The sequence below is a fragment of the Geotrypetes seraphini genome, chromosome 1, assembly GCF_902459505.1.
Source record: "Geotrypetes seraphini chromosome 1, aGeoSer1.1, whole genome shotgun sequence".
NCBI classification, from domain to species: domain Eukaryota; kingdom Metazoa; phylum Chordata; class Amphibia; order Gymnophiona; family Dermophiidae; genus Geotrypetes; species Geotrypetes seraphini.
Window position 1 is genome coordinate 324,844,078 of NC_047084.1, and position 26,669 is coordinate 324,870,746.

A 26,669-nucleotide genomic window follows, 5' to 3' on the forward strand; every position below is an offset into this window, starting at 1 on the left:
ACCCGATCAAATTCCTTACCCCCATTGGCACCGGCACCAACGCACAGGACATGCCGGTGCCTTCCTTCGCGCTGGGCCTTGAGCATCTGCGCATGCTCAAGGCCTTCGAGTTCCTGTTCTCTCCGAGATTCTCGGAGATCCGAGTTCCTGAAAAATTCTGGGAGGGGGCATTGCCTTGAATATAAACTAGGACCCCCATTTTTGGGCCGGTTTATATTCAAATATATACGGTAAAGGGAATTACAATAATCCACTCTACTCAGGATTAATGCTTGCACTACACTACAGAAGTCAAATGCTGGCAGAATTGGTTTCAATCTATAGAGCAATTGCATATAACCCACCCAAATCATACTTTGAGAAGTGTATTGTAAAATAAAAAATTACCATGTCAGCAACACAAACAGCTAAAAAAAAAGCTAAAGTAAAACCATGTTAAGTGTCATACTGTCATGTCATACTAGGTTAGCCATGTTTGTATACTGTTTGCCATACTATGTTTGTATATCTATAATAATAAAATGCTAAGCGCGCATGCGCACTCTTATCCCGTGTTCCCTGAGTCCTGATCTGTCGGGATGTGGCCACAAGAGTGCGCATGCTCGCTTACCACCATCTCTCTCTCGCAGTGGGCTTCAACACTTGCAATTACCTGACAAAGCTCAAGCTGCTGCCACGGCTCCTCTCTCAAACTGCACTAGGCGGGGATTGAGAGAGGAGCTGCGGCGTTGGCTTTGAAATAAAAAATGAACTTTGAAAGTGGGCCGGGGATCGCAGCCAGCCGCCGATCGCCTCCACAAGCAAAGTGAGGAGCTGGCCTGGGCGGCGCAAGGTCCATGCCCGACACCAGCTCTGCCTGGCGCTGGCTGCACGGCCGAGCTGCTGCAGTTGCTGCTACGTGCAACCCCGGCCTCCCCACCATCCCACAGCCCGGCCTCCTCCTCCTCCCGCAGATGTGTGCGCAAAGACGGGCGGCCGGCCTGCAGACAGGAGGCTGGCGAAGCCGCGGCGGAAACGCACGAAGCTTCCCCGGGGGAGGGGGGAATGGCAAGCAACGGTGAGGAGGGAGTGGGGCAGGCCGCGGCGGCTTGAGGCGGATGTCGGTGGAGGGCAGACAAAAAAGGCCATGGGCTGGAAGGCCATAGGTCTGGGAACCGGACCTGGAGTATCGTTGGGGACCTGGTCCAGTAGTGGCCAGGTCCCGAAGATTAAAGGTAGGCCTCAGAGGGCCTGAGGAGCCCAAGGAGGTTGGGAATGGGCGCAGAAGTACAGGTGGTCCCCGATTGTTGGAAATACTATTTTTAGGGCTGCGGTGGGGAGTGACAGGGACCCTGGCAGTAGAAGGGTGATTTTTGAAGGCTACAGAGGCCTGGAGAGTGCAGAGAAACATGCAAGTCTGAAGTACAGTGCAGAGCAGGCTTAATTCCCCGGATGTGCAGAGGCACAAATTTCGCGGCCTCTCATTGGTAGGCTGGTTTTGCAAAGATGGGGAGAAGGAGCAGAGAGAGAGCTCGAGGTGACTGTGGAGTTGGCACGAGAGAGAAGAAAAATAGCATGGCTGTTTGCACAGACAATATTAAGGTACTGCAGTTAAAATATAAATTTTAAAAATAAAAGAAAGCTTTAGCTTTAGCATAGGGTTGATTTTTAAGTAAACTAAAGTGTTTAAAAGATGCATGACCCCTGGCGAATAAATCAATATCGACTTCGGCCAGGGGTCCGGCCTCAACCACATTGCCATGGACGAAAGCCTGATCACCAAGGGAAGGCCTGCCTTTGACCTGGCCACCTATGCCCGCATGAGTTATCCAGGTGACTATTAGGAAAATAGCATAGTCTAGCACAAAGTCAATCCTAAACCTGTCCGATAAGTTATCAGGATCGCAGCTAAATATCTATGCTTTTGGCACCTCACTGTTCTATCCAGATATTCAGCGGACAGCCATAGATCAAATACTGCTACTGAATATCCAGATTATTTTCAGCTGTAGAGGCTGGCATTAAAAAAAAATGTGCAGGCCAGAACGCGGGAAGGGAAACGGGGGTAGGGGAGGGGGGAATAAATGCTGCTGATGCATAGGGGGCAGGGAGACACATACAAAGAAAGACAGACAGACAGTGGGAGGGAGAAAGAAAGGAAGAAGGACACAGGGGCAGGAAAAGAGACAGAAAGACAGACAGACAAAGGGGGCCAGGGAGAGAGACAGACAGACAGAAAGAAAGACAGACAGACATATTCTAGCATCCATTAGAATGGACAGGGGGAGCAGGCAAGGGGTGGTGGTGGACAGCCGAGGAAAAAGAAAGACAGAAAGAAAGAAAAACAGAAATACAGAAACAGGCTAAGGAGAGAGAGAGAAAGAAATAAATACAGGCACACACACACATATTCTAGCATCCATTAATGTAACGGGCTATAAGACTAGTATAATACTATGTTTACCATGCTATGTATATAAATAGATAGATAAATACTATGTTCACCATGTATAATACAATGTCTTCCATGCTATGTTTTCCACGCTTGTACTATGTTTATCATGCTTGTATATATGACTGTCTACCATGCTAAGCTGCCAAATTATGTTTAGTCGTGCAATGCTCGCAATGTTGTGTCACACTGTGCCATGTTTGTCATGTTATATTTTACCATGCTTTGTTATGCATGTAAGCTTCCTCCTGGGAGGACGGGATATAAAACCAAATAAATAAATAAAAAGCTACAGAGGAGAACACAATCAATAAAAGAGACTGAAAGGCTTTTATGACCAAATGGCAATATGATATAGGTTTATCAAATTATGAGTCGAATGAACAGGCTACTGGGAATAATTATTTAGCCTTTCCAACAGTACTTGGACTAAGGGATACTTCATTAACCAACTTGTAGCAGAATTAAATGTAAGAAAATATTTTTTCAACCAATGTACAATTAAGCTGATGAATTTGATGCAGGAGGATGTGGTCACAAGTACCACAGTTGAGTAAAAAAATTGTGGATCAATTTCTGAAGAATAAGTTCTTTAACAATTATTAGCTGGGCAGAGCTGGGGATTAGTACCTCTTAATTCTAGGCATGAGTAAGAGGGATTTCATGTTCCCATTAAGAGCTGCTGAGTGCTTCCAAATGACCCAGATAGGTCACTGTCGGAAACAGGATATTAGATTTATCTGACCTAACATGGAACTTTATGTGCTTGTGTTCTCAGCTGGCAAAAAAAATCTTAAAATTGTTAGGCAGTCAAATTGACCAAGTCACTGTCAAGAGCAAAAGGAGAATTATCTTTACCAGTCAACAATTTCACAAGAACATAAGAGTTGCTGGGAGGAGGAGAGGAGAGACACTGAAGTGTCCAGTGGCACCTGAACTGCCTGACATTATATACCACACAAAAATAAATCTGATGGAGAACATTTCCAGAATCCTGAACTGCATGCAAATGAGCAACATATTTATAGTATATTTTACAATTCATATTAAGAGGCAGAATAGCATCTATGTCCAGTGGATATTAGAAATCTGACAGTGTGAATTACCAGTTTCAATTATTATAGCGCCTCTGTAACTGTTCAGTCTTCCTTAAGAAAAGATCAGGAGAAAATAAGATGTCACCTTAAAGCAGATATCTGTAAATATAATGTAAATACTGTAAATGATTTCTTATGCTAGAAAAAATGCTTAAAGCTCTAAATTAAGTCAAGAATCAGCAAATTAAAAGTATACTAAAGGATAAATGGTTATATATTAACCATTTGAAATATCAAAATTTATTACAGGAAATTAAAGTACCTGAGTTTGAGAGGTGCTGTCTCTTTCTGTTAGGGTCAATTTGTAACAGTACTTGTGCATTAATGGCATTAGCTGGTGCAGTTGGAAAATAAGCCCTATTTATCTATCATATTTATATCCTATATATTTATATAATCTAAGCAGGTCACATAATTACATACATAATAAAAGTAAAACAAATACAATATAGCAAATACAAATAAAATCTCAAAAAAAACCCCAACCCAAAATCAAATGTAACATTAATATCCTACTAAAGGCATTCAATCTCATACATTTTTAGGAAAAGTGTGGCTAAACAAATAGGTCTAATTGTTTCCTAAATGAAGCCAAACTTGTTTATCTGTAACTATAACTGTATCTGTAACTGTATCTCTATGGAGAACAGGATTAATCACACATGGGCATAGGGAACGTAACATTTACTGGTTTACAGCTGTAAAAGCTAGCAACCCTTGTGTTCAAGTGCATCTCATACCATGAAGATATGTGACACAAGATCCCCTCAATCACATTGTAGTTACAAAGGAAAACATTTGTTTTAAACTTCAAAGGGAGGTGAGAAGTTATATGTGACCATTTATCCTGCTGTCTACAGCACACGGTTAAAAGGTAAGCAACTTTTGATTCAATATTCAGATTCTGCAGTCATTTCTTTTAAACGCTGATTGCAGCATACCCAAATATTCAATGCAGGATATCGGTGCTAAATATCTAGTTATATTCTGCCTCCTGAATAAGTGCTGCAAAAAGGGGCCACAACTACATTTTGAATGATATTACATAAATAAAGCTACTGAAAATCTCTGCAGACTGACCCTGACACTATCTGGATTACTGTTGCTGAATATCAGGCGGTTTTGTTTTCTCCATGAACAAGCACGATACATCTGTCATACATATAAAGGTTTAAAAGGACTGTTATCCTGCAATTACATTTTACAGGACTGCTTGGTCTTGGAGTTGCCTTTCCAAACCTTCCTTGAGACAATCCACCCAACAGATTTTTGATTTTTAGCTCCCATTTAGTGTTAATCGAGCCGAGCTCCATTTTGGTTGATGACCCAGTCTATAAAACTAACCCCCTCTTTTACTACGGTGGGCTAACCGATTAGCGCACGCTAATCGAATTAACGCACGCTAAACACTAATGCTTCCATAGACTAACATGCACATGTTAGCGTTTAGCGTGTGCTAAATCGATCAACGCGCACTAATCAGTTAGCGCACCTTAGTACAAGAGGGCCTAAGTTTTAGTTTAGTTTACCGCCTATGACCAGCAGAATTCTACTGCTCACTCTACACAAAGCACGTGTAGCCCTGGGTGAATATTATCCACTGGAAGTAAGGTGTAGTGCATATATTCCCCATGACTACAAGTAAATAATGGTGTAAAAAGTTGGAGTTTGCAGTTTAAAAATTATTAGTGCTGTGTTGTGCTGTGTTCTACAAAAAGCCAGACTAGCTCTTAAACTCCCTGGAAGGTGAGCCCAGGAAAATGACATCACTCCAGAGAAGTCTTAAGCCCTAGCTCTGGGCGGGAAGTTGTCTTTTGGGCAGTACAACCCAACTGATCAAAGCAGAAATCTCAAAATTAGTTTTAAGTCTATCCTACACCAATAGACTTGGACTTTTGTATTTTGTAGCTGGATCCATCTATCCCAGTGTATCTGAACTATTTGGAATTTGTACATAATTTTGGAGTTCTTTAAAGAAACTGTTATTATTCAAGCACATTGCCTCTTCTGCGTTCCAAGAAGTAGTAAAGATTTGAATTACCCGTATTTTTCGCTCCATAAGACGCACTTTTTCTCCCCCCCAAAAAAAAATTGGTGGAAATAAAGGTGTGTCTTATGGAGTGAATACCCAAACCACCCCCCCAACCCCTAGTTACCTTATTTTAATTCTAGTGCCCTCTATCGCTGGACGCGACCGCCTCTCTAGCGGTGCGCATGGCTGCCTGCATGGTTGGCTGACGTGGCTGCCTCCTCTTCCCTTCTCTAGCAGCAGAGCAGCGCACAAGGCTGCCTGCCTGGTCATGCGCTGCTTCCTTTCTCGCAGGAAGTGGCACGGGACCAGGCAGGCAGCCTTGTGCGCCGCTCTGCCACTAGAGAAGGGAAGAGGAGGCAGCCACTTCAGCTGACCAGGCAGGTAGCCGTGCGCGCTGCTCTGCCGTTAGAGAGGCAGCTGGAGACAGCGCGTCCTGCTTCTCACATGTGCAGCAGTTTCCCAGCGGGCCAGGTGTAAGCAGCAGCTATCAGAACTGGAAGCTGCTGAGAGTCCTGGCATGGCAGCGTGGCCCTGACAAGTCAGCGAGCGGCTACAGCAACAACTCTCCTCCCTCCCTTCCCCCATGGCAGCACTGGCCTCAGCTGCCTCCACCACCGCTCCTCTGACTCCCTTCGCATTTGCCTCAGCCCTCTGGCAGGCGGGACATGGAGGAACGGGCCTGTCAAGCTGAGCCGGAGGAACTAAAATAAGATACGGGGGAGAGTTCGGAGGGGGTACTGGGGGCCCTGCCTACCTGCCTCAGGGGGTGGGGTGCCCTGCCAGCCTCAGGGTGGGGGTGGGGATAAGGAGTACAGGAGAAAGGAAATGAAGTTTGACATGGGGATGGAAAGAGACAGAGCAAAGAAATGCTGAAGGAAGAGGGAGCTTAGAGACAGGGACATGGAATAATGCTGGAAAGGGGAGGAATAAAGATAGAGATGTGATACTTAATGGAAGGGGAGAAAATGGTACACATGGATAGTGAAGAGAAGAAAGATGATGCACTTTGCCTGCCTGTTTGCCTCGGGGTAGGAGGCCCTGCCTGTCACTAGGCCTGCCTGCCCTGTGCCCTGTCTACCACTAGACCACCAGAAGGGGGACAGGTTACAGAGCCTGGCAAGGAGAATTTGGTTCAGAATGGGGGTTTTTCTTGTTTTCCTCCTCTAAATTTAGGGTGCGTCTTATGGTCAGGTGCGTCTTATGGAGCGAAAAATACGGTATTCTTTCAACTACTGATGTGATCTAATTTCATTTAGAGGAATGAGTGGAAGTCTGGTGCAAGCTTGCTGTGGAGCCCACACCTAAAGAGAGTTGGCTCATGCTCTGATCCTCAGCAAATAAAATAACTTTATTTGCCCTCTGCCTGCATCCAAAAGAAACAGTGGATTACATAAATGGTGCCTGAACAGCAGGGCCTTTGGGAGCAAGCACACTATAAAAACCACACCAACTGGACTATGAACAGGTGAATTTGGATAAATTTAGCTGGGATTTATGAAAATCTTTGAACTGTTTATACCTTGTCACTTGGAGTTGTGGGTTTTGGCAGCGAGTGAGACCAATCCTGAGCAAGTGCGCCATTTGCTATGGAGAAACTTTTCATCCCCAACGATTTGGAGCAAGCTAAGGGTTGAGAGGAGGAAAACAGAATGTCAGAGCCCTCTGAGCATTTGAAACTGGTTGAAGGAACTAGTCTGTCCCTGACTGCACTGCTCAGAAAGTTCCAGCATGTGTATGGGGAAAGATCTCAACATCTTTGCCCTCACCCTCCATGAGGCCAGGAGTCCATCATCGTGAGAACTGTCAGCATGCGGTGTCCTCCGAGGAGCCATTACCCAACCAGCACCCAACCAGACCCAGATTACCTGCTCAGGTGATATAGCTGACCAGGGTACCTACCGCTTTAAAGGAACGATCATCCTTGCATTAGAGGGATGGACAGCTCATGGGTTTTCAGCATCTGGACTGTAAGCACTGCCACCACCCAGTGCCCATCATCACCATTTGTGAAAAGTGCAAGACTGACTTGTTTGAGACCAGGGAGAGAAGTAGCTGTGAACAGGTCAGCATTACTTCTGGGAACCTGCCACCTGCGGACCCCTTGACGGCTGGGGATGTTGCAGAAGCAGAGACCTGGAAAAGCTCACTACGCCACTGAAGTGGTGCAATGCAAATACCACAGCTGAGTCGTTTAAGCTGCCCGAAAACCTTGCCAAGATAAAAAGTGACAGACCTGCAGTGAAACCAAAGACGTGGGGGAGAGGCCTCCCAGGAAAAAAGTGTGAGTCTCGACCCTTACCTAGCCTGGTGTCTTAGAGTGGCTCAGACCCATTGATATCTGCTTTCCCATCTATGCTAGGCCCAAAATTGGACTATCTTCCTCCAACTGTAACTTTGGATTCTGGGGTCTCCCTGCAGATCGAGTTCTCTTCCAAGATATTAGGGCAGCTCCCTTACGATCGGGAGCTGCCCCACCGATCAAGCCACAACCTTCTGCTGCAGGGGGAGGAAGTCGGGCCGGCGTGGGAGATGAGCTCCGCCTCCTGATGTCTCTTGCGGCGCTAAATGCCAAACTTTAAACTTACTCTACTTCTTCAGGGCAATAAGAGCAATAACAACAACAAACAAAAGAAAAAACCTCCTATCAAAGCAAACATCACTCTAAAGCCCATCAATCATCAACACACCCAACCAAATAACAAAACTATCACCCCGATCCCATGCATGTATGTTAACACAAGGTCAGTAGTTAACAAACTACTTCTCTTAAATGAGCTAATCACAACCAATAACATAGAGCTGTCTCTCATCACAGAAACGTGGCTAAAAGAACAAAATAGCCCAGAACTACCTCACCTGTGCCCACAAGGATACAACATACTCCAGATCCCTAGGAAACACAAGCGAGAAGGAGGATTAGCAGTAATCTACAAAGACTCATATACAATCACAGAATTGGACTCAGCCATCTACCCAGACCTGGAATACATAACCTGCAAACTAGAGGGCAAACCCAACTCCACACTAAACAACATAGGAATTCTTCTGTTCTACAGACCTCCAAACTCCCACTCAAACACTGTCTCCAAGCTATTAGAAATAATAGCAAACCTGACATGCCAACACACCAACCTGCTCATCCCTAGAGATGCCAACCTACCTCTCAAACTGACCAACAATAATGATGTCTCTAAACTCAGGACACTACTTGAAGACTGTCAAATCACTATCATGCCATCAGGCCCAACTCACAAAAAAGAGCGCACCCTTGACCTGCTCACTACTACCCCCAACCTCTGCTCGCTACTACCGCCAACCTCACCACAAATATCATATGGTCCCCTATCCCCTGATCTGACCACTACCTTCTCAAATTCAACCTGAACCTCACAGCAGAAAACCAAGCAAAACAGCAAAAGAAGTAAAACTAATACGAAAAAACCCCAATCTAGACTTCTTCTGGAGACAAGTAATGACATCTCTGATCTTCCCCTCGAACAGCACCACAACAATGCTAGCAAGCTGGAATAAGTCCATAATCAATACCTTAGAAGTTCTCTCCCCCCCTACACCCCTGCCAAATAATAGAAAGCCAGACCTCCCCCTGGTACATGGAATCTCTAAGAGCAGAATAACAACTATGCAGACGACTGGAAAGGAGATGGTGAAAGAACAAAGCGCCAAACCACACAGCGTGATGGAGAGCAGCAATCAAATATAAATTCAACATATCAGAAGCCAGTAAATGCTACTACGCAAACATAATAGGAACCGAAACCACCATCAACAAAAAATTATTTCTTCTGGTAAAACAGCTACCCCCCCAAACAAAACACTACAGATCACCTCAACATACCCACAGCCCAAGAGCTGGCAGATTACTTCCTGAACAAGATCAAGACTGTGCAAACAGAAGTAGCCAGCAAGCCACCAGCACAAACACATCCCAGAAGGGCCCCTGACCAATCCACAGTAACCAATAAGGCCGATCTCATTTGGTTCACCTTCACTACCCTATCCATCTCTGACACGCAAAAACTATTAGGCAAACTGGCCGCTCGATGCAGCCCCTTAGACAATTGCCCCCACCTACCTCCTCACATCAGCACCCAAGGAAATCATATGGATCAACTCCCTCCTGAATAAATCCCTAAGTCAAGGATACCTACCGGAAGAAATGGGAAAAATAGCTCTAACCCCTATTCCTAAATCTTCTAACACAGATCTCACCACTCCCTCAAACTACAGGCCCTTCACTGGCATCCCATTCTTATCAAACTTCTTGAAACCCACATAAGCAAACAACTAAGAGCATACATAGAACAACATTCATGCCTTCATCTAACACAATTTGGTTTCAGAAAACAGCACAGAACTGAACTCCTCATCCTGCCCTTACTAACCAAAATCAAACAACTGCTAAGTAAAGGCCGTCAGGCCATATTCTTTCAATTCGACATATCCGTAGCTTTTGACTCAGTTGATCATCAATTACTCTTAACAAAACTCTCTGAGATAGGGATAACAGATACGGTACTGCGCTGGTTCACTGACTTCCTCATGAACAGAGAATAAACCATCAAAAAAGACGGTGTATACTCCAACTACTGAAAGGCCTTTTGTGGAGTTCCGCAGGGATCACCGCTCTCACCTACTCTTTTCAACCTGCTCATGAGCTCACTCGGAGACATCCAACTTGAAGATGAGAGCATACTTTCATACGCGGATGACATCTTACTCCTCATACCGGTGGCAGGAAATCAAACTGACACTCCTAAGAAAATCTCAGATAATATAGAAAAAATCCAAGCATGGGCAATTGTTCATAAAACTAAAAATAAACGCCACCAAAACCAAAGTCCTCTATTTCCACAATGCCCAACAAACAGCACCAACAAGCATCACATCATGCTCCAACCTCTAAACTTCTAGGCTGTATACTAGACTCCACATTATTCATAGAGCCTCTTTGAAAGAAAGCCCTCTTCACCATGAAACAGCTAAGACTAATCAGGCCATATTTCTACCTGCATCATTTTGCCACTATTGTCCAGATGATGATTCTATCCCAACTGGATTACTGCAACTCCGCCTACCTGGGAATCAACGCCACCCTCACCCACAAAATGCAACTGATTCAAAACACTGTAGTAAGACTCATCTTTGGTCTGAAAAAATACGACTCCATTTCAACCTACCGCAAACAACTCCACTGACTACCCATCACAGCTCGTATAAAATTAAAAACAGCCAGTATCATGCATCACATTATCTACGGCAACTCAGCAGTCCCACTCATCAATCTCTTAGCAGATGCATGGTTCAGCTCACGCAGAATTCTTAACAGGATCCAATTGAACCTCCCCTCGACAAAAAATCTTAAGTATAAAAGAATCTTCCAGTCCTGTTCACCTTCCTCGGAGTTAAAATCTGGAATGATCTCACAGAGACTATAAGAACGGAAACCAACCACACCCTATTTCGAAAGAAACTGAAAACTTCTCTCTAAAATAACTAATCTTCTAAGATCGTAAGCATCTGACCTTTACTTATTTCGCCTAAATTTTATGTTTCCTCCTGTCTCCCTTCCGATTCTTCCCCCCATCCTACCCTTTCCCTTCCTTTCCTCAAGTCGCCTAGAGCCTGATTAGGTGTGCGTGACACACAAATATTAGATCAGAGTTCTCATAGACTCTTCTCTTACCTTTAAGGATCAAATAAACTCTCTTGTCAAGAAATGCTTTTTTAGCCTTCGAATGCTGAGGAAGATCAGAAACCTTTTCCACCAACAACACTTCTCTGTTCCAGTCCAATCTATCATATTATCCCAGCTAGATTACTGTAACATTATCTATCTCGGCATAATAAAGACCTGCCTTCCAAGACTCCAAATGATACAAAATACCGCTGCAAAATTAATTTTTGGAAAAAGTAAATTTGACCTTGTGTCTCCTTTGCTTTTAAACCTTCAATGGCTTCCGGTCTATCTCAGGATTCACTTTAAACGTGCATGTATTACCTTTAAAATTTTGTATGGTATCTTTATCCCTCTTGTCCCTTTATTATGGAATGCTTATAGATTCTCCTATGCAAGAGGCACCCAACAATTTAAACTCTCCCTTCCTTCAGTGAAAGGAATCAAAGGAGTCAAGAATTTCAGTCAATCCTTGGTTTTCAAATTTTCTCAACTATGGAATGAACTTCCTCTTATTTTAAGGGGTCCTGGTCCTTTTCAACTTTTTCATAAATCTTTAAAAACTATTTTATTTGCCATACACTTTGGAAACTAGTCATATTAATATTTTTTGATTGTTACTTTTTTAAGTATTTTTTTTAGTTACTGTTAAACGAGTTGAGCTCCTTTCTGGCTGAAGACCTGGTATACAAAGCTAATTTTTAGTTTAGTTTAGTTGGCTGTTACCGGAATGGGAGGACAGAGTCTCTGCATAGTGTGGGGACTGCTTCATATGTCAGTCTGGGGTTCCATCAATCCAGTGAGGCTCTACCAATGCCACACAGTCTCCAGTACACTTTTGGGAACCCCTTCATGAGTTCTGATTTAATGTGCATAAGGAGGCCTGGGGATTTGTCATCAAGAATGCCCAGAAAACCAGACCCGAAATGGTATACTGCCTAAAGGTATCATGAGTCAACAGAACTATGTTCTTTGTGCAGTTAATTTGTTTAGCTTGGAGAATGTTTTGAAAGTTTGTTCTATTGTGTGACAATTATTAATTCTGAGGTAGCATCCCCTTAGTGGGGTACATCATATCATATCTTTGGTGGTTGGGAATGTGTATGAGCGGAGTCCCTAACGCAGGGCTCCCAGGAGAGATGGAGGAGAATGATTAACTGATGTTGCAACTGTTTATTTTATAAAAGGGAAAAAGCTGTGGAATAGTTCTAAAGGTTTAGCTCCAGTGATTGTGTGGTAGTAATGGCAGCTGTGTTTATTTTGGTTTGTGTGTCCACTGGAGACTGCAGCCCTAGTGGAGATATGTGGCTAGCAACACGCTGTCTTTCAGTGGTTAGCAAAATGCTGCTACTCTATTAAATTGTATTTCCCTTGGCCTGCAACATGGCCACTTTAGGGAAAAAGGTTTAAAGTAATATGGGAGGTGGTGTCTTTCTAAATCAGAGGAACAAGAATGGTGTCACTATTTAATTGCATTTCTCACAAACTGTAACAATCATATGGTGTTTAGTATGAGTGTTCTGTTTCCTAGCACAAGGAACAAATTGAACTGAAGAAGAATATAGAAGGTGTCTTTCCTAAAACAGGGAGACAGAGTTGTGTTAAAGTAGGATTTTGCCATTTGATTTTCTTACCTATTTTCACCTGCTGGTCTCCTCATACAGTGCCATGGGCTGGCCACCCATTGCAGTCTGTTAGAAATGTAAGCCAATGTTTCAGGTCAAATGGTAATAAATGTAATCTTGTTAATAGAGAGGTTAGAATGAGGACATCCAAATGATTTATTTTCCAAACTAAATTATTTGCTCAGGCATGGAGGGGAGAGTGTAGCCTTGGGTGAATATTATGTACTAGAAGTAAGGTGTAGTGCATATATTCATCATGACTACAAGTACGGTAAATAGTGGTATAAAAGTTGGAGTTTGCAGTTTAAAATGATCAGTGCTGTGTTGTACTGTGTTCTACAAAAAGAGTGTGAATTTCTGACCTGTGTGTTTGCTAAGCTGCCTGCACCTGGGTTTACAGGAGAACAGGAGAGTAGCTTCAGACTTGAGAGTTGCGCAAGGACAGAAATCAAGCCCGTCTCCGCCCGTCCCTATAAACTTCAGAAGTAGTTATTTCATTTAATTATGCTACTGAATTAAAGGCTCTGGTAGAGATCCATTTACAAATAAGCAAAGACACTATTAATTTGGGAAATATCAATTGGGAAGAATACATACTTTGTAAATGAGTCTCAGCCACAACCTCTAATGTAAATATAAAATATAAATACTCCAGCTGATGAGGACCCCCAAGCTATGTCAGCTGAGGACTTCCTCTGCAGGTGACTGGGGGTCCTTTTTGCCAAGCTTGGAAGGCAGCAGTAGCATCCTCGAGTCACAGATGCTGGCACCTCAGTGGCTCAGGGATGCTGCCAGCGACTGCTGCGCTTGAGAGGAGAGGAGTTCTGGCCATCTTTGGAGGAGGTCCTCAGCTGGCGGTACTTGAGGATCCCCACCAGCCACAGCATGGGTCAGCAAGTACTACAGCACTGGAGAAATAAAACCAGAAATACATTTCCTTTTCTTCTGAAAGAAAATACAAAGACATCTGCTATATATATTTCCCAAAGCTAACATATGTATTTCAGTCAATAAATTCCTTTTTTACCTTTGTTGCCTGGAGATTTATTTTTTCGATCAAGTTGGTCCCAGTTTCTCTTTTTTCTGCTTTCCCATCTTCTGCAAATTCTTCTGTTGCTGTCTATTGGTTCCTCCTACCATTGTTCAGCATTTCTCCCATTCTCTTCCCTGTCTCCCTTTGTACAGCATCCTCATTCCCTTCTGTCCTGGATCAATTTTCCTCTTTTTCCCTTCCCCACTCCTAACCAGCATTTCTTCCTCTCTCCTCTGTCCCCTTGTGCAACAACTCTCCTGCTCTCTCACTATCCACCATCTCTTTATCTCTCATTCCCTCCTTTGCTGCAAAGGGAGTGAGGAGAGAGAGAGAGAGAGAGAGGAATCCAGGGTGTATCTCTCCTACCTCCTCTACTGCTACATCCAACATTTCTCTCCCTCTCATCCCCCAGATCATGTGCAGCATCTTTCATCCTTGCTCACCAGCCCCATGCCCAACAATTCTTTTTCGATCACCCCTCCCCAGCACCATGCCACATCTCTCCCTCCATTCCCTCCACCACTATGTCCAACATTCCTCCCTCTTACATCCCTTTCAGTCTGACCCACTGTTCCCTCTCTACCATATCCAACATTTCTCCCTCTCATCTTTCTCTTCCCCATGCATCTGTACCTCATTCCTCTCCCTCCCTATGCCCCAAAATTATCCTTTTTCTTCCATTCCCCTTGTGCACCATCTCTTTTTCACTCTCACTCACATACTCATGCCCAACAATTCTCCCTTTCTATTTCTACACCAACATCAGCATCTTTCCCTCCCTCCCTCCCTCCTATGTTCCAAGTTCATGCCCCGTTCCTCTCTCCTTTTTATGTCCAAAGTTCATGCCCCTCCCTTCCTTCTGCATCCCAATTTGTGCCCCCCTCCCTCCTTCCAGTCTTTGTCCCAAGTTTGTGCCCCCCTCTCTTCCTTGGTCCAATTTGCATGCGTTTTGTGGCCCACCTCCCGCAAGACTATACGGGCGCTGTCCAGGCCTCCTTCCTGCCTTCCAGCCGCACTTCTTCGCAGGGCCACAGGTTCTTCATGCTGCATGTAGCTGATCTGGAAGCCTTCTCTCTTACGTTAGCTCTGACGTCAGAAGGAAGGCTTCTGGGTCAGCTACTGACGGCGTGCTTGGAGCGCTGCACACGCTGCTTGGTGGAGGGGTGAATGTGGCTGGAGGGCAGAAAAAGGAGGCGCACAGATACTGGAGCCCCTTGAGGTGCCTCCAACTCCACAGGATCCCCGTGGCCCTAGGAGGACCCCACGGGATCCCTGCGGCTTCTGCGGGATTCCCGTCATCCCAGTTCCCATGCAGCTGTTATAGGGAAAGCACCCTCCAGGGATTCAAGACAAGGTTAGACAAGCTCCTGCTGAACTGGAACGTATGCAGGTAAGGCTAGACTCAATCAGGGCACTGATCTTTGACCTAAGGGCCGCAGTGTGCGTGGACTGCTGGGCACGATGGACCACTGGTCTGACCCAGCAACGGCAATTCTTATGTTCTTAGCTCTCTACTTCAGATATTCAGGCACCTTTGAAACTGCTTTTGGTTTCCAGAAGACATAGGGGTAACGTGAAAAGCCAGACTAGTTCTTAAACTCCCTGGAAGGTGGGCCCAGGAAAAAGACATCGCTCCAGAGGAGTCTTAAGCCCTAGCTTTGGGCGGGAAGTTGTCTTTTGGGCAGTACAACCCAACTGATCACAGCAGAAATCTCAAAATTAGCTTTAGGTCTATCTTACACAAATAGACCTAAACTTTTGGACTTTGCAGCTGGATCCATCCAACAAGGAGAATCCCAGTGTATTTGTACATAATTTTGGAGTTGTTGAAAGAAACTGTTATTGTTCAAGCATATTGCGTCTTCTGCATTCCAAGAAGTAAAGATTGGACTTATTCTTTGAACTACTGGTGTGGTCTGATTTCATTTAGAGGAGTGAGTGGAAGTCTGGTGCAAGCTTGCTTTGGAGCCCAAACCTAAAGAGTTGGTTCCTACTCTAGTCCTCAACAAATAAAATAGCTATGTGCCCTCTTCTGGGAGAAACAGAGGATTACACATGAGGAGCATATTTGTAATGCTTCATAGTGCTTTATGCAGCATGAAGTTCTTCAGAGATATTATTGAATCAGGCTATTAGGCAAAATCTACAAGAAATGTGTTATTGCATCACCCTGAAAAAAACATCAAAGGAAAGAAAGTGGGGAAGGAACTGTATACATCGACTTTTGACAGTGTTGAGTTTCAAAGTATTTATTCAATACAACACATATATAAATAAGTATCAGTCCATATAACATATCCTTTTGTTGATCCTTTCGGACAGGTTATGGCAGTGACTAAGCACAAGGAGTAATTTTTAAAATATGTACACCTGCATTCAATGTAAAAATGGTCAACATTTTTTTTAAATAAGAAAAAAAAGATAGATTACATTATAAATATATTCAGAATAAAGAAACCAATTTCAAAGGTCTGCCATTTTCAATATTCTGCTATAAAAAGAAGTGTAATTATCATAACTTAAAACACAAACATAAAGAAAACAAACTGTTAGGAAACGCATTCATTACTTTGTAAAAAAAAAAAAAAATCTTCAGAAAAAAAAGTTCAGTATTTTAACACTTACGGCTATCATAGCATATGTTTCCAAGGGCACGTCCTGTTTGAAGAAGCACTTCTTGATCTCTACAATTTAACAGCTGCACCAATGGCTGAATCAATCCAGCATCCACACATGGGTTGCGCATAAATTCTGTAGACAACAGACATTTAATTAAATTTTAAACAGTTATTTAAAAAAGTGATTTTTACTTAGCATAGCCAATCTCATTTCTACAATGTTTTGACTGGAAATTCCATTTTGCATATAGAACAGATTTCCCAACTTTTTCAAGTATCCCCTAAATGAAATAAATTTTAACAGAGTGCCCCTGAGCTCTGGCAAGCTACATTCCAAAAACTGATACATTCTAATCACAAAATAGAAAATAAAATTACCTTTCTCCATTTGTCGTCTGGTCATTTTATTTTTATGATCATGTTGGGTCTCAGTATCTGATTTGCACTTTCCTCTGCCCTATTTTTACTCTTCTGCCAGGGTCTCCTGTCCATTTGATATTTTGTCTCTCTGCATGTCTTATCATCCATCTTCCTTCTCTGAGTCCCTATCATTTCCCATGTTCACATCTCCCCTCTGTGTGTGTATGTGTGCATCTCTCTCTGTGTCCCCAGCCATGCAGCATCACCTCTCTGTATGTCAACCTGTGGAGCCAAGCGCAACCGAGATCAGCCTTAGGATTGGAATTAGACCTTTCCAGGATCCTGTATTATTTTTAAAGCCTTCCTAATTATCTCCCTCATATACTGTTTGTACCACTTACTTTCATGTATTCTCTTTTGATCTCAGTATTCCCCCCAAGCTTGATTTTAAAATGTTTAGTCCTGGGAAAAGAAGAATATAGGGAATATGAGCTCTAGATCATCATTTGGCTTGACGATGAGTATCATTTTAGTTCTTCCCCATTACATGCTAGATTTTTTTCCTTCTTCATATTTCATTACATATTGCAAAGCTGAAATTAACATTTCATAGTTGTAACGGTCTTGCACTTTCCATAGAAGGAGCAGTTAAAGCACCTGAGTAACAAACCAACGGCAATTTCCCTCCAAGTAGCCATAGACCATATACATTTTCCCATGCCTCTGTTGAGGCATCATCGCCATCTACCCCACACAGATCTGAGGTCCCTAAGAGACTCTATACTATACATCTGTCTACAAATTCATAGGGGGTTCCTTTTCTACTTAACTAACAGATGCTGTGAGGTTCTTGTGCTTCTTTGGACCCTCTATTTACATAAGAACATAACAGTTGCCATACTGAGACAGACTAAAGCAGGGGTGTCCAACCTTTTGGCTTCCCTGGGCCACATTGGCTGAAAAAATTTTTCTAGGGCTGTGCAAACGCTGCAGCAAGACAAAGGAGGGAGCCGGCAAGACAGTAAACACCCGGGGCAGCAGAGGAAAACACTGCATTGCCCTCGTCTGGGGCTGCACAAAATACTTCATGGGGCTGCATGCGGCCCTTGGGCCGCAGGTTGGATACCCCTGGACTAAAGGTTCATCAAGCCCAGTATCCTGTTTTCAACAGTGAAAAAGTCAGGTCACAAGTACCTATTTATTTAAAAAATTTCTAACCCGCCTAAACCTAAGCAGTTTACAAAAATGCAAACATAATCTTCATGTAACCAACATACAAATGAGTAAACAAACATATCTGAAATATTTTCAATTAGGATCCTAGCTCAATCAAGAGAATGCTTCCATAAACAAAGTTTTTTTTCAATAGTTTCTTAAATTTTTGAATATCAGAAAGAAACCTCAGCTATCCTGTCACATTATTCCATAATATTGCTCCAGGTACATTAGCTAGATTGTGAGCCCACCAGGACAGATAGGGAAAAATGCTTGAGCACCTGAATAAATTCATGTAAACTGTTCTGAGCTCTCCAGGGAGAACAGTATAGAAAACTGAATAAATAAATAAAATAATAAACTTTATATTTGTCCACATTAAATTCCATCTGCCATTTGAACACCCAGTCTTCCAATTTCCTAAGGTCAGCCTGCAATTGATTTCACACATGTGGATTGTGAAAAATTGCAGGTGGACCTTAGGAAATTGGAAGACTGGGCATCCAAATAGCCGTGCTAATGGCCCCGAAGCCCATAAAGATTTAAAGGACTTTGGGGCTGTTGCTGCACGGCTTTGTAAAAGAGGCCATTAATGTGGACAAATGCAAAGTGATGCACACTGGGAAGAATAACCTAAATTACAGTTACCGGATGCTAGGGTCTACCTTGGGGATTGGCACCCAAGAAAAGGATTTGGGTATCATCGTAGACCATACGATGAAACCTTCCGCCCAATGTGCTGTGGCGGCAGCCAAAAAAGCAAACAGGATTCAAAAAAGGATGGTTAACAAGATTAAGAACGTTAAAATGCCCTTGTATCGCTCCAAGGTACGACCTCATCTGGAGTATTGCTTTTAATTCTGGTCTCCTTATCTCAAGAAAAATATAGTGGCACTAGAAAAGGTTCAAGGAAGAGCGACCAAGATGGTAAAGGGGATGTAACTCCTTTCGTAAGAGGAAAGACTAAAATGGTTAGGGCTCTTCAGCTTGGAAAAGAGACAGCTGAGGGGAGATATGATTGAAGTCTACAAAATCCTGAGTGGAGTAGAACGGGTTTTTCACTCCATCAAATGATTACAAAGACTAGGGGACACTCGATGAAGTTACAGGAAAATACTTTTAAAACCAATAGGAGGAAATTATTTTTCACTCAGAGAATAGTTAAGTTCTGGAACGCGTTGTCAGAGGATACGGTAAGAGCAGATAGCGTAGCTGGTTTTAAGAAAGGTTTGGACAAGTTCCTGGAAGAAAAGTCCATGGTCTGTTATTGAGAAAGACATGGGGCAAGCCACTGCTTGCCCTGGATCGGTAGCATGGAATATTGGTACTCCTTGGGTTTTGGTCAGGTACTAGTGACCTGGATTGGCCACCGTGATAATGGGCTACTGGGCTTGATGGACCATTGGTCTGACCCAGTAAGGCTATTCTTATGTTCTTAAGTACAGTGGTGTGCAAAAGTCCTGCATCACTTGACTTGTTTGATGCATTCTAAGCTGTGTAACCATTTGTAATGTATTATCTTATTTAATTTTCCATTCTACTATCATATGTTACTGTACATGTATATTTGATAAAGATGTGCCTTTAAATAAACTTAAATACATTTTCAGTCCAGAGAAAGGTTGTTGAACATTGACAATGATAATGTATTGTGCTCATTTGGTAATATGATATTAAATTGTAGTAACAGATTCTGTTATATTATTATTAGTTTTACTTTTATTTCTATAGTTAGCCCTGAATAGGGCTGTTTTGTCCCGTCTACTGCTTTCAGTATTTGATTGGCCAGCCTTTGCTCTTGTGGACAAGCCGACATTTTTCGGGCATAGAGTGGACCAGTTTCACCAGATGCTAGTGGGTGAAAATCCTATTCCAAGCTTCAATTAATGAAACAATCAGCTCTTGCTTTGTTGTTGGCTACTTTTTTTATATTTCCGGTGATAGCTTGTGCCACAGGTTCTCAATTGGATTGAGATCTGGTGATTGAGCAGGCTAATCAATTGTCTTCACTCCCTTCTTTCTCAACCATTTGAGTACAGTTTTTGCTCGATGACATGGTGCATTAATATCTTGAAAGAAGTAATCACCAGGAAACAAGTTCTCTGCTGAAGGCAACATATGCTTCTGCGGGATTTCAATGTACTTCAATGCATTCACCATGCCCTCTACAATATGAAGCCAACCAACACCACTTGTCGCCATATATCCCCATACCATGACCTTTGTAGGATGCTTAACTGACAGGTTAAGGCATTAAGGCTTGAATTCTCCTGGATATCTGTGTACATACATTCTGAATTGATCACCCAAGATGCAGAAAAGCACAGTTATTTACCATAACAGGTGTTATCCAGGGACAGCAGGCAGCTATTCTCAACATGTGGGTGACATTATCCAGGGAGCCCAGATGCGGACAGCTTCACAAGCAGACTTGCTTGTAGAACTTTTAGAAAGTTCGCTCTGCCACACCGCGTATGTGTGCGTACTTTCCCACCCAGTGCAGGGAGCGTGTCTCCTCAGTTCAGATAGCTAGCAGAGAAGCCAACCAGGGGAGGTGGGTGGGTTGTGAGAATAGCTGCCTGCTGTCCCTGGATAAAACCTGTTACGGTAAGTAACTGTGCTTTATCCCAGGACAAGCAGGCAGCCTATTCTTAACATGTGGGTGACCTCCAAGCTAACTAGTATGGGATGGAGGGAGAGTTGGCAATTCAGGAGAATAAATTTTGTAACACTGCCTGGCCGAAATGGCCATCCCGTCTGGAAAAAGTATCCAGACAATAATGTGAGGCGAATGTATGAACCGAGGACAAAGTGACAGCTTTGCAGATTTCCTCAATAGGAGTAGATTTAAGGAAAGCTACTGACGCCATCATGGCTCTGACTTTGTGGGCTGTGACTCGACTTTGTAGATGCAGTCCAGCCTGAGCATAGCTGAAAGAGATGCAAGCAGCTAACCAGTTGGAGATGGTACGCTTGCAGATTGGATGTCCCAAATTGTTCGGATCGAAGGAGAGAAAAAGTTGAGGAGCAGATCTGTGTGCTTGAGTGCGTTGCAAGTAGAAAGCCAAAGCATGCTTACAGTTCAAAGTATGAAGAGCTGTTTCTCCAGGGTGAGAATGAGGCTTTGGAAAAAACATTGGAAATACAATAGACTGATTGAGATGAAATTTCTTAGACCACTTTAGGTAAGAATTTAGGATAAGTATGGAGGACCACCTTGTCATGATGAAATACTGTGAAAGGTGGGTCTGCAACTAAAGTTTGTAGCTCGCTGACCCTGCGAGCAGACGTGAGTGCAATGAGAAAAACATCTTTCCAAGTGAGATATTTCAGATGAGCCGAAGCCATTGGTTCAAAAGGAGGCTTCATCAATTGAGCAAGAACAACATTGAGATCCCAAACCACTGGAGGTGGTTTTAGAGGTGGTTTAACACTGAAAAGACCTTTCATAAATCTGGAAACCACAGGATGAGCAGAGAGGTGTTTCCCTTCGACAGGCTGATGAAAAGCAGCAATTGCACTGAGATGGACTCGAATGGATGTGGATTTGAGGCCTGATTGAGATAAGTGCAACAGGTAATCCAAAACTTCAGACAAGGAGGTAGATTGCGGCTCCTTGTGATGAATGGTACCCCAAGCAGAAAACCTAGTCCATTTATGATAGTAACATTGCCTATTGGCAGGCTTTCTGGAAGCCTCTAGAATGTCCTGTACAGATTGAGATAACTGTAGAGAGCCAGTCAAGTGGAGAGGTACCAAGCTGTCAGGTGTAGAGACTGCAGGTTGGGATGAAGCAGAGACCCATGACTCTGTGTAAGCAGAGAGGGAAATGCTGGTAGAAGCAAAGGCTCTCTGGTGATGAGTTGAAGTAGAAGGGAGTACCAAGGTTGCCTGGGCCACCGAGGAGTTATCAGAATCATGGTGGCATGCTCCCATTTGAATTTGACAAGAGTCTTGAGAATCAGAGGGAATGGAGGGAACACATAGAGAAACAGAGTCATCCATTCCAGAAGGAAAGCATCTGCCTTGAGGCGGTGAGGAGAGTATATCCTGGAGCAAAACTGAGGCAGTTTGTTGTTGTGGGGAGATGCAAAGAGATCTATCTTGAGGCATTCCCCACTGAGCAAAAATGTGATGGAGAGGCAAGGAATTGAGTGTCCATTTGTGAGGCTGCAGAAGACGACTCAATTTGTCTGCCAGATAGTTTTTCTCTCCTTGAATGTAGACTTCAGGAAGGTGTTGTGAAGGATTGCCCAATTCCAAACCTTCAGAGCTTCCTGGCAAAGAGGGAGAGATCCAGTTCCTCTCTGGAAAAAAGGAGGCTCAGGGGAGATATGATAGAGACCTTCAAGATCATGAGGGGCATAGAGAGGGTGGATAGGGACAGATTCTTTAGGCTGAAGGGGTCAACAGGCACGAGGGGGCATTCGGAGAAACTGAAGGGAGATAGGTTCAGAACAAATGCAAGGAAGTTTTTTTTCACCCAAAGGGTCGTGGACACTTGGAATGCGCTACCGGAGGAAGTGATCAGGCAGAGTACGGTACAAGGATTCAAACAGGGATTGGACAGATTCCTGAGGGATAGGGGGATCGTGGGATACTGAGAGAGGTGCTGAGATGTAACACAGGTATAGAAAGCTAACCAGGGGTCGCGGCCTGCTCTGGTCGTGCATGTGCAAGACCGGAGGGTTGGGACTTCGATGGGAAGATAGAACTCAATGGGAAACCAAGGTGGCAAGGGGGCCCCTTCTGGTGACTCAGACAGGCCGTGACCTGTTCGGGCCGCCGCGGGAGCGGACTGCCGGGCGGGATGGACCTATGGTCTGACCCGGCGGAGGCACTGCTTATGTTCTTATGTTCTCTATTTGTTGGCATAATACATGGCGACTTGGTTGTCTATTCGAATAAGGACTACCCGGTCGTGAAGAAGATGCTGAAAAGCTTTGAGAGCACTGAAGATCGCTCTGAGTTCCAACAGATTGATGTGACATTGAGGAGCCTTGCTGGATCAAAGGCCTTGAGTACGGAGACCATCGAGATGATCCCCCCAAGCGTAGGTCGAGGCATCTGTCGTGAGGACCTTCTGATGAGGGGGTGTTTGAAACAGTAAACCTCTGGAGAAATTGGAAGAGAGCATCCACCAGCGAAGAGACTTTCTCAATGAAGGAGCCACTTTGATATGTTGAGAGAGTGGGTTGCAAGCCTGCACTCACTGGGATGCCAGGGTCCACTGAGGAATTCTGAGGTGAAGTCTGGCAAAAGGTGTCATGTGAACTGTAGACGCCATGTGACCTAGTAGAACCATCATGTGTCTTGCTGTCGGCAGTGAAGACATTTTGTGACAGAGACGAAGGAGAGCATCCTAATGTAGCTGAGGAAGGAATGCTTTAAGTTGGATAGTGTCCAGGACAGCTCTGATGAACTGCAACATTTGAGAGGGTTGTAGCTGGGACTTGGGGAAGTTGACCTCGAACTCCAAATATTGAATGACCCAAATAGTCCGTTGGGTCGCTACAATAACCCCCCGAGATGATGAAGCTTTGATGAGCCAGTCGTCAAGATACGGGAACACCTGTAGACCATGGCCCTGCAGAGCTGCTGCTACCATCACCAGGCACTTGGTGAACACTCTTGGGGAGGAAGCCTGGCTGAAGGGTAGCACTCTGTATTGGAAATGCAGATTTCCCACCCGAAATCTGAGGAACTGTCGAGAGGCTGGATGAATGAGAATGTGAATGTAAGCCTCCTTGAAATCTAGAGGACATAACCAATCATTCTGATCTAGAAGGGGATATAAGGATGCCATCGAGAACATGCAGAATTTTTCTTTGACTATAAATTTGCTGAGTGCTCCAAGATCCAAGATGGGGCGCAGATTGCTAGTCTTCTTCGGAACCAGGAAGTAACGGGAGTAAAACCCCCTGATCTGCTGTTCCAAGGGAACTTCCTCGATGGCACAGAAACAAAGCAGAGCTTGAGCTTCCTGAAGAAGAAGGGCGGTCTGGGATGGATTGGAAGGAAACTCTCTTGGAGGAAGATCTGGTGGAATCTGGAGGAAACAAAAAGAATATCCTTCCTTGAGGATAGATAGCACCCAGAGGTCTGATATAATCATCTCCCAGCGATGGTAAAAATGATGGAGACAACCTCCAATGGGAAGGGGAGAGGACAGCGGCAGAACAATGGAGGTTATGCTCTGTACTAGACGGTCAATAGGTTGAGAGACCTTGGGAGCAGCAGGAGTCTGAGAGTTCTGCTGCCTCTGTTGCTGTTTCTTAGGAGGCGCTCTGGTATAAAGAGCTGCCCTCTGTGGGAAACATTGCTGGTAAGATGGTAGATGCCTGAAGGCCTTAGAGGTGGAAGGTTTAGGCTTAGGACAAATGATGGAAGCAAATAACTTCTCATGTTCAGACAACTTCTTAGTGGCCTCCTTGATGGAGTCATCAAACAAGTCATTGCCTTGACAAGGAATGTTGGCAAGGCAATCCTGGAGATTAGGGTCCACGTCAACAGTGCAAAGCCAGGCAAGCCGGCGCATGGCTACTGAGAAGGCAGTGACCCTCGAGGAAAGCTCAAATGCATTATAGGAAGATTAAAGGAGATGCTTGCGGAGTTGATTCAGAGTGGTAATGATATTCCGAAAACCTGCAAGACGGTGTTGAGGAACATACTTGAAATATGCAGGCAGTGTGTCAACCAAATGTACTAAGAAATGAAGTTAAAATTGCACTAAGAAATGAAGATAAAACTGAAATTCAAAACCCTAATTGCCATCAGAGAATTCTGATACAAATAGCGACCAAACTTGTCCATGGTCCTACCCTCTCTTCCAGGGGGGACAGTGGCACAAACCTCGGAAGGATTGTTCCTTTTCAGAGAGGACTCCACGAGAAGAGATTGATGGGCTGATTGAGATTTCTTGAAGCTCTTGCAGTGGACCATTCTTTAATGGGATTCCAGCTTGCTTGGTATAGCAGGAATAGGATAAGGTATTTCAAGGTTTCTTTTGAAAGTTTGAGAAAGAAGTCTATTAATGGGTATTTTAAGAGACTCCACAGGAGGTCGAGACATACCCATTTCTTCTAAATACTCAGTAGTGTATTTGGAATCAGAGTCCAAAGTAATATTGAGTTCCTTACTCATTTGATGTAAGGAAAGAAGAAAAAGATATCTGTTCCAACGTAGGCTGATCTCGAGGGGAAGGTGGCTTCAAAGAGCAGAGAACGAGGGCGAAGTTTCCCTGGAGTACTCACACCTGAGACCTGAATATGCAGGTATGGACGACTCACTGGGAGAAGAAGCTCTCACAGAAGCAGATGGAGGTGGAGTCCTCGACTTCGGAGTAGAAAGCCTCGAGGTGTAGAGAGTTGAGGCATGTCTCAAGAAGAGGATCTGTGCCTTGATGGATGCCTCGACTGATGTGGAGAACTGTGCCTCGAACCATGCAGGTCTCGCTGAGAAGAAAGTCGAGGAGTCTTTGCCCTATGCCTCAGAAAGGGCGATGCCTTATGTGAGGAACGAGGGCTGGAGGCTGGAACATAAGAATTGCCGCTGCTGGGTCAGACCAGTGGTCCATCGCGCCCAGCAGACTGCTCACGTGGCAGCCCCCAGGTCAAAGACCAGTGCCCTAACCGAGACCAGCCCTACCTGCATTTGTTCTGGCTCAACTGGAACTTGTCTAACCTTGTCTTGAATCCCTGGAGGGTGTTTTCCCTTATAACAGACTCTGGAAGAGTATTCCAGTTCTCTACCACTTTCTGAGTGAAGAAGAATTTCCTTACATTTGTACAGAATCTATCCCCTTTTAACTTTAGAGAGTGTCCTCTCGTTCTCTCTACCTTGGAGAGGGTGAACAACCTGTCTTTATCTAAGTCTATTCCCTTCATTATCTTGAATGTTTCGATCATGTCTCCTCTCAGAGATTGAGCTCCTGATGTCGAGGCATCTCAAGGCACTGACAAGAACTTGGCTCCTTGAATAGCGTGCTTATGCTCCAGATGAGACTCTCGCAAAGATTCGACTCCTTGCATACAGAGTGTGGAATCCTCGCGAGGCACTACCTGGGACTCGACTCCTTCTATAGAGTGAGGAGATTCAGCTCGAGGCCCAGCCAAGGAGTTACTGCTGAGTGCTCAGGCTGGACTGCAAGAAGCAGAGTCGAGGCAGGAGTATGTTTGGCAAGGATAGTGCCCAACTGATGATCCAAAATGGTCTGGATCAGAGCCTCCAAACGTGACTCTGAGATTGGAGGATCTGGCACTTTTGGTGCAGCAGCAGTCTCCAAGGAAGAACGACTCTTCGACTTGGAGACCTGCTTCTTAGGCAGCTTGATAACCACTGCTGGCACCTGACCTGAAGGAGACAGTGAGGCAAGTGTCTCGTCAGGAGAAGACTTAGCAGATTTACTCGAGGACAAGGTCCCTTCGAACGAGGCAGGCTTGATCAAAGACGAGGCTGAGGTTGAGGCAGAAGGCGGAACACCTGTAAGCTTGACCAGATGCGAGGTTGAGGTTGAGACCGGGGCAAGGGGATCCATACCGCCAAAGAGTTTCTCCACCTGAAC

The 26,669-nt window shown here is 44.2% G+C and overlaps 1 protein-coding gene across 5 annotated transcripts in view; it reads right to left on the reverse strand.

The window, feature by feature from the left end:
• Positions 1-26,669, reverse strand: part of RAP1GDS1 (Rap1 GTPase-GDP dissociation stimulator 1) — a 286,317-nt gene that overhangs the window by 223,392 nt on the left and 36,256 nt on the right. For all 5 annotated transcript variants that reach the window (XM_033957405.1, XM_033957396.1, XM_033957423.1 and 2 more), the window contains one exon: positions 16,539-16,664. In XM_033957405.1, the coding sequence (XP_033813296.1) occupies positions 16,539-16,664 (126 nt within the window). The remainder of the gene's footprint in view (positions 1-16,538; positions 16,665-26,669) is intronic.